Source organism: Girardinichthys multiradiatus, chromosome 9 (genome assembly GCF_021462225.1).
Source record: "Girardinichthys multiradiatus isolate DD_20200921_A chromosome 9, DD_fGirMul_XY1, whole genome shotgun sequence".
NCBI classification, from domain to species: domain Eukaryota; kingdom Metazoa; phylum Chordata; class Actinopteri; order Cyprinodontiformes; family Goodeidae; genus Girardinichthys; species Girardinichthys multiradiatus.
Window position 1 is genome coordinate 39,325,434 of NC_061802.1, and position 16,931 is coordinate 39,342,364.

The following is a 16,931-nucleotide window of genomic DNA, read 5'->3' on the forward strand; positions in this document are numbered from 1 at the left end:
ATCATGCAGAGAGAGGAGTAATTAGGACTGTTGGCCAGTAGGTCACAGGAATGAACATGCAGGTATTGCAAGCGCAAGGGCCATCATGGGACAGTAGTGCAGGATGAAGACCAGTAGAGAGGCTTTATCACGGGGACATGGACAAGACACATGGGACCATGTCTGTCTCTTCCGCAGCCACTGCTCCATGCACTGAAACACACCACAAAACAGAATGTCACCCACACTAAATTTATTGGTTAACCTAGTCAGTAATTTATGCACATATTGACTTTCTGCAGTCATGCCAGGATGTAATTTCCCACATGTTGATCTGCAGTAAGCACATGTACAACAGGATAGAGGATGACCCTGACTGTAAGTGAGAAGGACAACTGTGCCTCGTGTTTTCTTTATTCCCTAATAAAGACAGTTTCCTGTGTTTAAAAACTGATAAAACAGATACAGTCCAACATTCTGAAGAATTTAACAACACATTATATGGTCTCAAGGTCAACACCTGGGCTGTAATAAAACAAGGTCAGCAAAAGTAACTTGGTATCTGAACATGCACAGATATTTACACATATGCAGATGTTTTATATACTTTTTATATGCATTTCTTTAATACAAAGTTGTAGCTGACAGACAATATTTACACCAGATATTGTAGCTTCCAAAAGTATTCATACCCAAGGAACTTTACAGTAACTCTGGAGGAGCTGCAGAGCTGAGACTGACAGCTCAGGTAAAGGGATCTGTTGAAGAAATAACTATTATGTGTGCACACCACAAATCTGGCCTTTATGGAGGAGCGGCAAAACCAAAAGCAATTGTTAAAATAAAGTCACTAGATATCCCATTTGCAGTTAACACACAAGCTATGCAGGGGACACAGCAAATGTGGAAAAAGTGGTTGTGGTCATAAAATACCAATTTCTTTTTTTTTTTTTTTTTGCCTACATGCAAAATGTTTTCTGTGGTATAAAACTAAAATTGTGCAGCATCGTGATAGAGCTAAATACACGGTAATCATTCATAAAGTACCTGCTGGAGGCTGCAAAAGACTAAAGACTGGGATGGAGGTTCACTTTCCTGCAAGATAACGACCCTAAACATATAGCGGTAGAAACAATTAAATGGTGTATTTCAAATCATAATAATGTGTTAGAATGGCCTAGTGAAAGTCTAGACCTAAATCCAACCAAGAATCTGTCAGAGGACTTTAAACTGAAGCTCAAATCCTGTCTAACCAAGTTTAAGCTTTTCTGGAAAAATCAATGAATACAAATTCATGCCTTACTTTTCAGATTTTTATTGTGCTTCCAAATCACCATTTTGCAGGACTTTGTATGTGTCTATTACATAAAATCCCAAGATAATACATTGAATTTTGTTGTAATATGACAAAACGTTTAAACGGTATGAATACTTTTGTCAGGAACTCTACAAGCTCATAGTATTCAAAAAACCTCTGGTACAGCTAATACTTGAAAGTATTAAATTCAAATGACCTCAATTACATAGTCACAAAAACTAGTCACAAGTTATCTCTGATAATTAAGTGCTTTTAATTATAAATTGAAATCTTTGAACTACCACAAATTTAGTTTTTCACCCCAAGGAGCAAGAGGTTAGCTTGAACATCAAAATCTGACCACAACAACATAGCTCATAGGGCAGTTTTCAGGATTTGCAGATTCAGACAATAGTCCGGGACAAAGACCAGTAGAGACCGGTAGAGAGGCTGTATCACGGAGACATAGACACGACATGTGGGACATGTCGTGGACATACAACATACATATTGTTGTAAATAAGCATGAAGGAATCCTGATGTTTGGAGAAATCATTAAAATCCTTTTTTTCAAAGATTGCACCCTTCTACTAAGAGATTTTAGCGATGTCTTCGCAGGGAAAGCTGACGAAGTGGGGTGTGCTGCTCCCTTGCAGCGGAAATTGATCCATCTGCAGACTTCCTCCTTTGAACCGAGAGCCTCCTGAGCAGACCAGCTGCTGTGTCGCTGCTTCTGCGTGGCACACTCTGCTCTAACCTCCCGGCCTCCTTCAGCACCCACCAAAAGGAGAAATCAGATTGAGTAAGTCTCTAGTTGAGGGTCAACAGTTTGAGAGCACACTCCATGCATTTACAGAGTCACTGCAGGTCCTTGCTACTGGATTATTCTTTTCATACCAGGTCCCATCATGCATGTGGAGAAATGAGATACGTCGCTGCCCAGGAAATCTGATTTGTGGCATGCTGGAATTACTGTGAACACACCACAGATAGGAAGCATGCGGTAGATCTGATCTGCATGAGTTTTCTTACCTCTTTGTGGAAGCGGTGTGCACAGTGAAGTTCTTGAATTCTCTCAGCACTCTTACACATATCTTCATGACAAATCAGGCACACCTTGTCTTTATCACTCTACAAAACATCAAGAGAAATGACATTTTCAGTTTGAGTATCAATAGTATTCTTGTTTCTCATACTGTTATAAAGCTACTAAATTATTAGATCCTTAAATTAGAGAAGAAAATCCCATAGTTGGTGAACAATTGTATATGGTTTCAAAGATAGAAAAGTTAAGTTAACATGTCTTTTCAGATTTAAAATAAAATCCTAGATTAGATGATCAGCTAAACTTTTATTGAATATATGATAATCTTGTTTTAAGACATCTGGTTAACATCAGGGAGTTGGAAATTAATATGTGTCCACAGCTAACTTCAGGAAGAGCGGTCAATCTTCGTCCTCTGGCCTCCTTGGCGAAAAGGGGAAAGTATGATCTGACCGTCAGGAGTCGACTGGACAAAACAAAGTGGCAATCCGTCTACTTGAAACTCCGTGGTTTTTTTTGGTTACGTGTTAAACTCACGTCTTCGATTAGCAAAGTGAAGTTTCTGGCCTTCTTATTCCAGAAACCTCTTTTATGAATTTTTTGTTGGCCAACGAAGGAGAATAAATGAAGACTCCACGTGGGACCTCTTCTTCTCCAGAGGATGTTTCAGTTGCGTAGTAACCATGTCAAGGTCTCCAGCTGAAGGCGTTCTTTAAAGGGGGTCACCTTCCTTTATAATCTCCTGTGACGTCAGACTTGGGACGCCCCCGTCATATCAGCCGCAGTGGCCGATGGGATTTGTAGTGACGGACTGTCCTGGATACAAAATGGCCGATGATGTTGGAAAGGCATAGTGGCGTCCAGCAACGTGCAAATGGTCCAATATTCAGCAGACAAGTGGTCCAACAAAAAGGACTATCGGTTGGGCTCAAAGCAATTCTGGCAAACTGTCCGGGGCCTTAGGAGGGGGAAGCAGTGCTTCGCCAACACTGTTTACAGTGGGGGTAGGGAGCTGCTGACCTCAACTGGGGACATTATCGGGCAGTAGAAGGAGTACTTCGAGGATCTCCTCCATCCTGCTGTCATGCCTTCCCTTGTGAAAGCAGAGGATGGGGACTCTGAGTTGGACTTTTTCATCACCCAGGCTGAAGTCACTAAGGTGGTTAAAAAGCTCCACGGTGGCAGGGCTTCGGGGTGGATGAGATCCGCCCTGAGTACCTCAAGTCTCTGGATGTTGTGGGGCTGTCATGGTTGACACGCCTCTTCAACATTGCGTGGCAGTCGGGGACAGTGCCTCCAGACTAGTAGACCAGGTTGGTGGTACCGCTTCATAAGGAGGGTGACCGGAGGGTTGAGTTCCAACTATAGGGGGGATCAAACTCCTCAGCCTCCCTGGTAAGGCCTATGCCAGGTTATTGAAGAGGAGAGTCCAGCCGATATTTGAACTGGCTCGGCTTCAGGAGGAGCAGTGTGGTTTTCATCCCGGCCGTGGAACACTGGACCAGCTCTACACCATCTGCAGGGTACTCGAGGGTTTATGGGAGTTTGCCCAACCGGTTTAGTGGACCTGGAGAAGGCATTTGACTGTGTCCCTCGTGGTGCCCTGTGGGGGGTGCTCCAGGAGTACGGAGTCGGGGGCCCTTTATTAGGGGCCATGTTTGGTCCGCATTGCCGGCACTAAGTCAGACCTGTTCCCGGTGCATGTTGCACTCCGGCAGGGCTGCCCTTTGTCACCGGTCCTGTTCATAACTTTTATGGACAGAATTTCTAGGCGCAGCCAAGGGCTGAAGAGGATCTGGTTTGGGGACCAGTGGATTTTGTCTCTTCTTGGCAGATGACGTGGTTCTGCTGGCCCCCTGTTCCCAAGACCTACAGCATGCACTGGGGCGGTTCACAGCCGAGCGTCAAGCGGCTGGGATGGAGATCAGTACCTCCAAGTCTGAGGCCATGGTTCTCTCTTAATGAAATACAACATCTGAGAGGCTGCATGTGTGGCTCTAAAATTTTACGACAAACATTTGTAATAATATATCATGTGGAGGTCATATTACCACAGATGTTGGCTCTTGAATTGTACACTCATAACAAATTGGATGCTTTTTTCCCACATTGCCCCAGAGGATGCTGTTCTCAATATTTCAAAATTTCTCACTGTCAGAAAACGTTCATCACCAATAAGCAATTAATAAAATAATTATTTATTATTTGACGCACATGTGAGTGATTCTATTTGCAAAGAGGTTGTGCATTTAGGTTGCACACCAGAAGGTAAAGAATTCCCAATCCTTGAACTTTTTACTTTTTGTCCCATTACACCTAAAAACTTCAATGTATTTGTTTGGGATTTTATTTGACCGACCAACACAAGGAAGTATAAAATTGTAAGGCGGAAGGAAAAGGGCCCATGCTTTTTACATTTTTTTTAAACGTAAACATTTTAAAAAGTATGGCATGTGTATATACTGTATTTAGCCTGTACTACTACTAGAGAGCCCCCTTTTGCTGCAGTTAAAGCTGCATGTCTTTAGGGGAATATCTCTACCAGCTTTCCACACAAACCATTCTTCTTTGAAAATTAACTCAAGCTGTCAGTTAGGTCACATCGAATGGACAACATCTGTGAACATCAGTCCTGCCACAGATCTTCAGTTGGAGTTAGGTCTGGAGTTTGACTGGGCCATTCTAGCACATTAATACTATGTTCTTTGATTCAAACAATCCCATTGTAGCTCTGGCTGTATGTTTAGGGTTGTTGTCCTGGTGAACCCAGTCCCAAGTCCTGTGATGCTTCTAACAGCTTTCCTTCTATAGATTGCCATATTTAGCACCATCTATCCTCCATTTAACTCTGAGCAGCTTCCCTATCCCTGCTGAAGAAAAGCATCCCTAGAGCATGATGCTGACATTACCATGTATCTTAAAGGGGATGGTGTGTTTTCTGTGGTACACAGCGCTCTGCATATATATACTAAAAAGTATGTTTTTGGTCTCATCAGACCAGAGCACCTTCTGCTTTTTTTGGTCCTTTAGTTTAGGTGGATGGGCCATGTCTTGGTATCTTTGCAGCTGTGCCATAACTCAGATGACAGATTGGACAGTGCTCCCTGAGATGTTCAAAGCTCCACAACGTTGTCCCTGAGCTGTCCACTGTGTTCATTGATCTTCATGATGCTGTTTGTTCACTAATGTTCTCTAACAAACATCCGAGGCCCTCACAGAATAACTGGATTTTTTACTGAGATTAAATTACGCAGGTGGACTCTGTTTACAAATTAGGAAACTTCTGCGAGCAATTTGTTGCACTGGATTCATTTTCGTAGCACCAGAGTAAATGGGCTAAACACAAAAGCACACTACACTTTTTAGATTGTTAACAGTAAAACACTTTGGAAACTATAAATAATTTTACATTAACTACACAAAATGTCTTCACTTTATATTGTTAATTAAATGCTTAGACGTTAGTAGTAGTTACCATAGGTGATGGCTTCACAAGTGGAGCAAAACGTTCTCTTACACAGAAGATTCATTGTAGATGTTTTGGAAAACATTTCCAAGACTTTATTAGGAGTCACATAATAGGTTTGCATGAGTCCGGGTGTTCGTTTTGTGTTAATGCTTATCATGTGGGGAACCAATGTATATATGAAGGCACCAACAGAAAGATTCTGGTTATCTAAAACATCTAGTTAGAATGGTCATCCTACACAACAAGCATTACAGAACTTCGTTACATCTGTCTGCGGTCTGTTTTGACTCCTTACAACACAGGGTGCACATGCTAACAACTTTACTTTTTATTGCATGTGACATCATAATCATAACAGTACAATCAAATTAACCTTCCAGTTTCAGTTTTTCCCTCCATTGTATCTGGGTGGCTAACGTTTTTCACCAATCAGTGTACTTTCAAATGCGACTTAAGACATAAAACTTAAATTTATTTTGACATATTTAACGCAATATGTAGGATACTCTAATACCAATTAAATGCAGAACATAGATGATTTTTGAATCATTTGATAGCTTCTCAGCAATTTAGGAAATCATCCCACGTTTTTCACATGATTTTCAAAACAACGTGGAAAGAATTTTAGCATTTCCCACACAGTCTTCATTACTTATGTATGAAAACTCTGCTAAATTGGGAGCTTTTCTGTTGTGTGATGCAGATCTTGCATGTCTGTTATCCTGCGTGCACATTAAGGTAACACAATTTAATGCCCTCTTAGTACTCCTTAATCCCTACAGGCTTAACCAAAAGCAACTTATCAACAAGTTAAATAATAAGCTTTACAAAAACCACCTAAGAGAAGAAGGAAAAACAGTTCTCACCAGAGACATGGTTCTCTTGTCATTGAAGCACAGCCCCTTCTGGAAGGACTCTGTGATCTCTAGGATGGGGGTGATGCGGCCCTCTGGGATGGCCATCTTGGGCCGGTTTTCATCCGAGGAGGTGTGATAAACCCTCTGGTGGGGCCTGACCTCCCCCTTCTCTTCTCCTATTTTGGTAATGGGCACCTTGGTCACTGTGTGGATCTTGCTTAGCTTCATGGCGTCTAATTGTGTCTGTACATCACAGTGAAGAGGAAATGGGTGTCAGCGCAGGGTTTTTACACTTTCTATTGAAAATGCGAAGAGTCTCTGTGAGACATTTTTCAGTGAATGGGTTTAATCACTCTGCTACCAATGTCCTTAGGTAACGTCAGCTAATTATAGCTTACCTATTGACTCAGTTTAGCCAATTAATTCATTAGCTATAATCTCACTGCTATGGGATGCAAAGCGAGCACTTCTGATGTAAGGTGAAAATTCTGTGTCTGGCCTGGCCCAGCATTTAACAGCACTGATGTTTTTCTGTCTGCAAAGACTTAAGCTAAGTTATGTCAAAGCTCAAAGTTGTAATGCTTTCCCAACTCAATTAGTATTTACATCCAAACAAAATAAAAGACTGAATAAATTGTATTTAAGTACTTCTCAGAAATTATGTTGAACAGTCACTTTTACTGGTTAAAACAAAATTTATTTTTAAACATATATATTATATAAAAACATTATTCCAGTGGGAATTGAGTCCATGTTACCTTTCCTTTGGTTATGGCTGTATGTTAAAGAAATACTGCCTATTAATTCATAAACAGATACAGAGAATGTCACATTACTAATGCTACTCTGGATTTCTATTAAATCATATTGGGCACTCCTCTGGATGAAATGAACCATGTTTATAGAAATGTGGAGCTTCCACAATGTCAGACCTTCAGTTATCAGCTGAGATATATAATATGCTATGCAGAATGAAGCAAAACTTTTAGCAGTGTACAGGCTCAGAAATGTTGAATAAAAACATAAAATTGTATCTTTAACTCTGGAATGAGAAAGATTTGACTGTAATAAATACATAATCAGGAAAAATAAATAATTGAACTTATATTTTTTGAATATTGCTTGTTCTGCAGCCAATGATCGTGTAGGGATTAACTGGCTACAGAAAATGGAGGAGTGCTCTTTTACAATATTTGCATGTAATTTTGCACTTTGGATAATACATGCTGTATTTTGTTAAATTGTCTTTGGGTTTGCTGCAAACCCAAGCAAAGCAAGAAGTGTGCTGCTATTTCATCTTTTATTGAATCATGATCTCCTCATAACGGACTGCATTTAAAGAGTTCAGCTGTTATTTCCTATCCCAACTGGTCATCATAGGCTATCTTTGTGTAAGATTAGCAGCAGTTCCTTTTCAAAACACTGAAATAAAGATAATTTGATTTGGCAAATCTCTTACTGGAAAATACAACATGTTAGACACTTGCTAGATGTCCATCTAAAAGTGGTTCAAATCTTCGCCCAAGTCCCCATTAACAAAATTTCACGCAGTAAATCACCTGAAATCAAATTGGGTTGTTAACATTTCATCAGAAATATAACCAATTAATGGGCTAGAAATCAGAATCAGACAATTTCCCTATTCAACAAATGCATTACAACTAGAAACTCCAACCATTTTTGGTGTATTAACACACAAGCTAATGTCTTCTGATGAACTTTGGTTTTAAAACTAAAGGTTAGGAGCACACTGTTTGATGCATAAAAGGGAATCGTTTAATTAACAAATGTTGCTAAATGTTTATTCAAAATTACCTCCATCAAAAAAAACCACACACTTTTTTTCCTCTCTATTATGTATTATTGGTGTTTAAGATTAAAAAAAAAATTGGAATTAGTCAAAGCCTAAATCAGCAGATCAGACCTCAAACAAAAGTGAAAATCCATATTGGCCATGAAGACTCTGGGCCCATCTCTCCCACATACAGTTATTGTGATTGCATTTATGATTTAATAATAATTAGTATTTAGAGTCCACCAGAATGTGTCCATTAACTACCTATGGTTCATGACTGGGCATGGCAGTTCCAGATAATCCAGAAATTGTCATGTTTCAGTTAGGAAGGACTCAAATGTAGAACAGAAATGAGATCAAACTGAGTGCTTTAATGATAAAAAATAAACGTACAATGTTGGCACGGAAGAAACAGGACATGAACTCTCTGCCACAGCTGCTCCACATCTCCTCTGATTGATCTTCTGGATCTCCTGTCATTTCTCCTCCCCTGCCTCAGTATATATACTCACTGATTTTTATTGTCCTTTGCTGGATTCTCTGTTGACTGCATGTTTTCTGTCGCTCTGCTTCTCTGCCTGTTTCTGCCATGCCAGTTTATGTCCTGTTTCTACCGTGCCGACATTCTACGTTTTCTTTATTTATGTCATTAAAGCACTCAACCTGGTTTCAGTTCTGTCCTTCCTAACTGAAACATGACAGAAGAATATAGCCAATTCTCTGAGGGGTTCGAGGAAAAACTGCAACACATTCCTGTTCCAGAGTTCTCCGCGTCGTGTTCCTGGTTCCGAGCTTAGTGGAGGGATCTTCCAGCTTTCACGCCATTCTCCAGAGCTTCGTTGATGGTTCTCCTGACTTACAAGCTGCTCTGCAGGCATAGGCTCCAGTCTCTCATTAACCCCGGTTTTGTTTCTGTTTCTTACCCTCGTTCCGAGGCCCCATCCGCCCGCCCTGTTCAGGTTGATTTTCTATTTTTGTAATTCATAGACTCTGATTGTGTTTGGTATACACCATCGAGGGGAGGTTCTGTCATGATTCTAAAGTGTTTGGCTCTTGATTTTCTTTTGTGCATGTATTTTAATCATTTTTTTGCTGTTTATTTTGTTCTTAAGGTCTTGTTTTTAAGTGTATTTCTGTGTGCTCATTTTGTTAGGTTTTCTTCTTTATTAGTTCGTTCTTTGGTGTTTTGGTGTTCTTTATACAGCTAAAGTTATTTTCTGTTAGATACTTCCTTGGGTTTCTTTGTGTGTTTCTGCTCAGCTTTAAAAGTCCTAAACAGTTGAAAACAATGCTGCATTTCATCATTAGGCTGCATTACATTACGTTTCGATTAATAGCTGGGTCATGTTGGATATGTTTACAGGAATGGATGAAATGTATGTGAGACCAAGTGAAACAAGACATCCACACCTCACAGTCTTAGACATGTTGATTCGATGTCAATGTGTAGACAGGTGAAAAAGCATCTTTCACAACAACTGCAAGAGAAAGCTCCAACCAGCCACCCCTTCAAAATATATATTACCATTAAATACAAATAAATGGACTAATAATTTTACAGTAATCCTTGTTTTGCATTTTTATAACATATGCCATATAGTTTTACATTAAGATAAAAACCTTAAAAAAGTTCAAATAAAACCTAATTTTATAAGTAAGCAATGTGCTGACTAAGTAGGATTCATATATCAAACGTGATTACCCTAAATGTCGCATTTCAAATTTGGACCCTGAATGTGTCAGATTACACACAGCAGCTTCTTATTTGTGTAAAATCGCGTTTAATATAGCTCATCTGATATATCAAGTAAAACAAAATGATTTAATCATGCAAATTCTGTTTGTCTGGACTGGGAAACAGTGTTGAGAGAGATGTCTTACACATTTGTAGACATGCACATTAAAATGGTTCATGCATTCACCAAAGTACGGATTGACTAATGACAAGCATAGGAATTAAAATAGGCTTATTATTATTTTATTACGAGTTGCACCAATTAATCAACCGACAATTAGATACATTTTCCCTTGATTGACTCTGATTGATTCTGATCATGGATCGGCGGGTCAAGTACTGAAACAGCTGATTTTTTCCTAGTCATTAATAGACAGGAAAAAATTGGAATCGGTTAAAATGAAAATCAGTAGGTTAGAGATCAGAGAAAACTTTAAAGTAGTATTAACTAGGAAATGAATAGCTGATGCATTTCTTCTTCTATTACTCCTTTTATGGCAGGTACCAATTAATATAATGGTCCATTACCATCATACAGTGTAAGCCAGAATTAACCCCCCTCTCTCATAAATCAAAACTCCTTAGCATCCTTTCCAAGCTCAGATTTTTAACATAGTTCTTTATCTTTAAGCATTAAAACTTCTCTTTTTAAACATTCTATTTAACTGCTGAAGCTTTGACAAAATAGATCATCATGTTCTACAGAGTCTTCCTCTTGACAGAACCCACATGGTGCTGTTAGGTCTGATGTTATCCACTCTTCCTTTTGGTGAGATGGTTCCCTGAAGTGAAAGCATATCAGTTTTTTCTGATATGCTGACATTGCTCTGTGTTGGGACCACAGCCATGGGTACAAACAAAAGGCCAGTACAAACCTTTCTGGAACTTTCTAAATAAATCGCATTAACCTTCCGGCACAGCCAGAAACAGGGAATAACAGCAGACTTCCCGTGACGTCACTGTCTGAATAAAAACCCTGCTTTTGCAACAAACTGACCTCTTCCAGGTCCGTTTGTTATATTATTATTTCGGTTCTTCATTTATTTTAATAAATAAAGGCAGCTAATTAAACACCATTGAGAATTGGTCATCCAGAAGGTTGGTGTTATTCAGCAAATCATTCTTTGAAATATTTTATTAAAATAATATTTGATCTGATCTTGCATTGTGAATGGTTGTCTAAACGTTTGCTGATTATTGCTTAAGTTGGTTCCAAGACTAACTTAACTTCAATTCCAGATTCTTCAAGATATTCCTTGGTTCTCAAACATAAACATTGCATGGTAATGTTGCATCACTCTGTTGGTCATGGTTTTAACCATCTTTAATCAACTTGTTTATATTGTACATAGTCCATTAGTCTTCCTTATTCTTTAATTCTGCTTGGTAGTTTAGTTGGATTGTTGTAGCATAGTGAAGAGTTTGTTGATTGAAATATGTTTGACTTTGAGTTGACTTATTTTTGTTAATACATTTTTGTATTTTAAGAAATTGTGTGAATTAATTCCATGTGTGCAGAGTTTATGCTGTTCAATAATGTCAGAGCTCGTCTCACATCTTTCTATTTTGTCCTAATACCATCACCTTACTGGGCTGGTATTCATAGGACAACCCTTAACAGACCAAAATATTATTTAATAAAATATTAAAGTATTAATATTAAATATTAAATAATATATTCATAATCACAACATCTGTAAAGCATCAGCACGTCTTAAATATCTTTGTGTAACTAATAGCATGCAAGTACACATGTAGATATTTTACAGCACCATGTGTGCCACCGAAAAGAGCATCAAACAATCAGAAGTGCTGAGTTTATAGTTTATACCTACAACTTTTACTACATTACAGGTCCTTCTCAAAAAATTAGCATATTGTGATAAAGTTCATTATTTTCCATAATGTCATGATGAAAATTTTACATTCATATATTTTAGATTCATTGCACACTAACTGAAATATTTCAGGTCTTTTATTGTCTTAATATGGATGATTTTGGCATACAGCTCATGAAAACCCAAAATTCCTATCTCACAAAATTAGCATATCATTAAAAGGGTCTCTAAACGAGCTATGAACCTAATCATCTGAATCAACGAGTTAACTCTAAACACCTGCAAAAGATTCCTGAGGCCTTTAAAACTCCCAGCCTGGTTCATCACTCAAAACCCCAATCATGGGTAAGACTGCCGACCTGACTGCTGTCCAGAAGGCCACTATTGACACCCTCAAGCAAGAGGGTAAGACACAGAAAGACATTTCTGAACGAATAGGCTGTTCCCAGAGTGCTGTATCAAGGCACCTCAGTGGGAAGTCTGTGGGAAGGAAAACGTGTGGCAGAAAACGCTGCACAACGAGAAGAGGTGACCGTACCCTGAGGAAGATTGTGGAGAAGGGCCGATTCCAGACCTTGGGGGACCTGCGGAAGCAGTGGACTGAGTCTGGAGTAGAAACATCCAGAGCCACCGTGCACAGGCGTGTGCAGGAAATGGGCTACAGGTGCCGCATTCCCCAGACCTGGGCTACAGAGAAGCAGCACTGGACTGTTGCTCAGTGGTCCAAAGTACTTTTTTCGGATGAAAGCAAATTCTGCATGTCATTCGGAAATCAAGGTGCCAGAGTCTGGAGGAAGACTGGGGAGAAGGAAATGCCAAAATGCCAGAAGTCCAGTGTCAAGTACCCACAGTCAGTGATGGTCTGGGGTGCCGTGTCAGCTGCTGGTGTTGGTCCACTGTGTTTTATCAAGGGCAGGGTCAATGCAGCTAGCTATCAGGAGATTTTGGAGCACTTCATGCTTCCATCTGCTGAAAAGCTTTATGGAGATGAAGATTTCATTTTTCAGCACGACCTGGCACCTGCTCACAGTGCCAAAACCATTGGTAAATGGTTTACTGACCATGGTATCACTGTGCTCAATTGGCCTGCCAACTCTCCTGACCTGAACCCCATAGAGAATCTGTGGGATATTGTGAAGAGAACGTTGAGAGACTCAAGACCCAATACTCTGGATGAGCTAAAGGCCGCTATCGAAGCATCCTGGGCCTCCATAAGACCTCAGCAGTGCCACAGGCTGATTGCCTCCATGCCACGCCGCATTGAAGCAGTCATTTCTGCCAAAGGATTCCCGACCAAGTATTGAGTGCATAACTGTACATGATTATTTGAAGGTTGACGTTTTTTGTATTAAAAACACTTTTCTTTTATTGGTCGGATGAAATATGCTAATTTTGTGAGATAGGAATTTTGGGTTTTCATGAGCTGTATGCCAAAATCATCCGTATTAAGACAATAAAAGACCTGAAATATTTCAGTTAGTGTGCAATGAATCTAAAATATATGAATGTTACATTTTCATCATGACATTATGGAAAATAATGAACTTTATCACAATATGCTAATTATTTGAGAAGGACCTGTATAGTGTTATGTTACGTTATGAGTGAGCAGAGTAGGCAGAGATGTTGGTACTAAGCATGCTTGAATGTGTCTCGGGGGACAGGTGCACTTCTGTAGCCAGTGGGCATGCTCGAGACAGACAGCTCGATATTTAGGAGCTCTTACCGATCTGGAATCACCTTCTCTGGCCAAGGCAGATTCAAAGATATTCTAGTATAGAATAAGGCACATGCACTTATGAATTGATTATTTAGCTTTTATTGAACAGACTAGATTTAAATCTTAATTATGTGTTCAGTCATGATTAAAAATGTACTGGATCACAACAAAAAGATGCACAGAAAATTAAACAAGTTACAGCAGGAGAGTGTTACAATGAAGGAGTTAATGGATAAGCATTTAGAGAAAGACCAAGGTACCTACCTGCATAACTGTACATGATTATTTGAAGGTTGACGTTTTTTGTATTAAAAACACTTTTCTTTTATTGGTCGGATGAAATATGCTAATTTTGTGAGATAGGAATTTTGGGTTTTCATGAGCTGTATGCCAAAATCATCCATATTAAGACAATAAAAGACCTGAAATATTTCAGTTAGTGTGCAATGAATCTAAAATATATGAATATTAAATTTTCATCATTACATTATAGAAAATAATGAACTTTATCACGATATGCTAATTATTTGAGAAGGACCTGTATATATTGTATGCACGCAGCTATACTGGATACTTAGTTGGGCTGCAGGGGGCGTTGTTGATGTTTGTATGACCAGAAACTTGAAAAATCTGACCTTTGAGTACAAAGAGAACACAGGTTGCAGCCATTTTCAGTCTCGTGGTTTTGTTTTCAGTCACAGTGGTACAAACACATCCTTAACTCTAATGACCCTCTCAGCCATTCACGATCTCTTGTCTGCTGAAGTGTACTCGGAAGCCTATCTACTTCACTGCTCAAAAAGATGAAAGGAACACCTTAAAAACACACACCAACCAACACTGAAAAATCATGCTGGATATTGATGGGTAATGTGATAAGAACAAAAGGATTCCACATCATTTGTTGAAAATTATGAACTCACAGAGGGCCTCATCTTAAGGTCACGGAGAAATATAAACAGAAAAACTGATGCTGCAGCTAGTCAAATTATCCAAAATGTCATTACAGAAACTCAAATGGTACTCAGTAGTTTGTGAGGCCCCCATGTGCTTGTATGCATGCTTGGCAACGTCGGGGCATGCTCCTTAAGAGATGACGGATAGTGTCCTGAGGTATCTCCTCCCAGATTTTTACCAGGGCATCATTGAGCTCCTGGACAGGTCTAAGGATTTCATTCCGATACCTATTGGCAGTCAGGGTGCCATCATTTATCCTATACGGGTCTGTGTGTTCCTTCATGGATTTGCCTCCCAGACTAACACTGAACAATGTTGCAGGCAGCATAACGTTCACCACAGCTTCTTCAGAACCCTTCACATCTGTCACATGAGCTCAGAGTGAACCCTCTCTACTACTGAACTGACCAGATTAATATTCCAGGAGTTAAACTGATTTTATACTAACCGATTAAACAGTGTTCCCTTAATCTTTGAGCAGTGTATTTTATGCAACTGATATAAAATTTGTCAGGCAAAGTCTACATCAGGATATTTTTATTTCCATCATCATTTATTTCCAATCATGGCAGATTAATATATAAAGTATAAAGATGTGAGGGAGGAGCGTAAACATGCTTACATTTGACTGAATAAAAGTCACATCTTGCTGTAATAAAATAGCACAGCTTGAAAAACCTGTATTTCTGTGAGCATTATGCTGCTCTCTAAGTATTCACCCGGTCCTTACCACAGTAGGGAGTGATGCTCTACGATTAATCTGTGCTTTCGTAGGCCGTCTGAAGCTGCGTTTTCTCTCTCTGGAATGTCCGGCGTCTGTTCCGTGACCCCAGTAACTACTCATCCATTTGGTAAAGTTCCCATCATCATCCTCATCGTTTTCCATAACGATAGCAGGAAGGAGTCTGAGGGACATGATCAGTGGCTGTACACACACAGCCTCTTGGCTCAGCAAACCCAGCAGGACAGATTCAAATGAGATCCCAGCTCAGTGGTGCAGAAAGCAAAGACCACGCTCAGCTGACCCACTAAGACTCTAACTGCCTGGCAGCTCTGCCACACACACAACTGTCCCACAGGGCAAAGGTAGAATCTATTAGATGCCACTAGTGCCTCTGAGCGCTTTTGTTGTTGTTCCTGTGGTATTCCTGGATAATCCAAAAATAAACAGCAGAGCTTTTTGCTCAAGTCTTTAAATAAGTGAATCCTCTGTAATCTATTTACGGTGGCTCACAGAGACATAAAAAGAGAAGATGCCAGAGACAAACAGGGGAGTCACTGAGCAACAGCTAGTTTTTTTCAGTGGGTGGCTGATGTGGCCTCTGCCTGTAATCTTTCCATTACAGTGGCAGGCCTGCGGGTAAACAGCTGAAACACCAATTTGCCCATACTTTCCACTCGCGGACTGCATCAAACTTGTCAATAATTATGGAGTGCTGGGATCTCTGTCTCCCACAGCATATGGAGAGCCCGGGGCTACCTTTGTCATACAGGACAAACAGGGATGGTATCTCTTCAGAATACACTGTCTAACGCTGATTTATATGGTGCTTATGAAGTTTTTCACGTCCATCAAACTACAGTTTTCATTTCACTGCTCTGAGTTTATTTCCTTTAAGATTTTACAGGCTTATATGAGCTAATAACAAAATTAGCATCGATTTATGACAACTTTAAGTTTGAAAAAAAACAAACAACATTAGTATGTTAGATTTTATAAGTAGTACACTAATGTTAAACAAAAATTTAGATCATTTCTATCTGACGTTGATTGAGATATATAACTACTGATGACAATTTGCCAATAACAGTGAAGAATCTTTGACTTCCTACTTCCAGTGAATGCCTCATTATTTCTGGTTTAAATCGGAAGTAGAAAAAGATAAGAAGGTGGAATTTCTTTCACTTTACGATGAGAGTAACATTAATCTACCTCGGAAAATCTAAACTGCTCATGCAGATATTTCCAAACCTAAATAACCCAAAACAAATTGCCTCTGAGCTGAGACAACCTCAGACATCTAAACACAGACTCTCAAACACATATAAAAGAGGCTTTTATCCACAGTATCTTCATGTAAAGACCTGAGTCTTAGGGAAGAGGAGGGAGTATTGGAGTCCTTTAGCAGAGGTATGTAATGTGAAGAACCCTACAAAGCTCCACCAAACAAACTTAGCCAAGTGCAGCTGATTTTGAAAAGGGTTCAGAGCTGTTCTCTGAAGGGGGTGGCCTTGGGCT

At 39.6% G+C, this 16,931-nt stretch overlaps 1 protein-coding gene across 1 annotated transcript; it reads right to left on the reverse strand.

Moving 5' to 3' along the window:
• Window positions 1–217: 217 nt before the first annotated feature.
• lnp1 (leukemia NUP98 fusion partner 1) lies at window positions 218–15,934 on the reverse strand. Its single transcript, XM_047375466.1, has 4 exons — window positions 15,423–15,934; window positions 6,657–6,890; window positions 2,309–2,407; window positions 218–2,044 (listed from the first exon to the last, which is right to left on the reverse strand). The coding sequence occupies exons 1-4, from the start codon at window positions 15,606–15,608 to the stop codon at window positions 1,877–1,879; spliced, it is 687 nt and encodes a 228-aa protein (XP_047231422.1). The 5' UTR covers window positions 15,609–15,934; the 3' UTR covers window positions 218–1,876.
• Window positions 15,935–16,931: the final 997 nt, after the last annotated feature.

Bases quoted from the DNA above. Each gene is read 5' to 3' on its own strand.
- lnp1 (XM_047375466.1), bottom strand. From the start codon at position 15,608: ATGTCCCTCAGACTCCTTCCTGCTATCGTTATGGAAAACGATGAGGAT. The intron at 6,891-15,422 runs GTAAGGACCGGG...TGTGATGTACAG, and splicing joins GAGCATCACTCCCTACTGTG to ACACAATTAGACGCCATGAA. The intron at 2,408-6,656 runs GTGAGAACTGTT...GATGTTTTGTAG, and splicing joins ACAAGAGAACCATGTCTCTG to AGTGATAAAGACAAGGTGTG.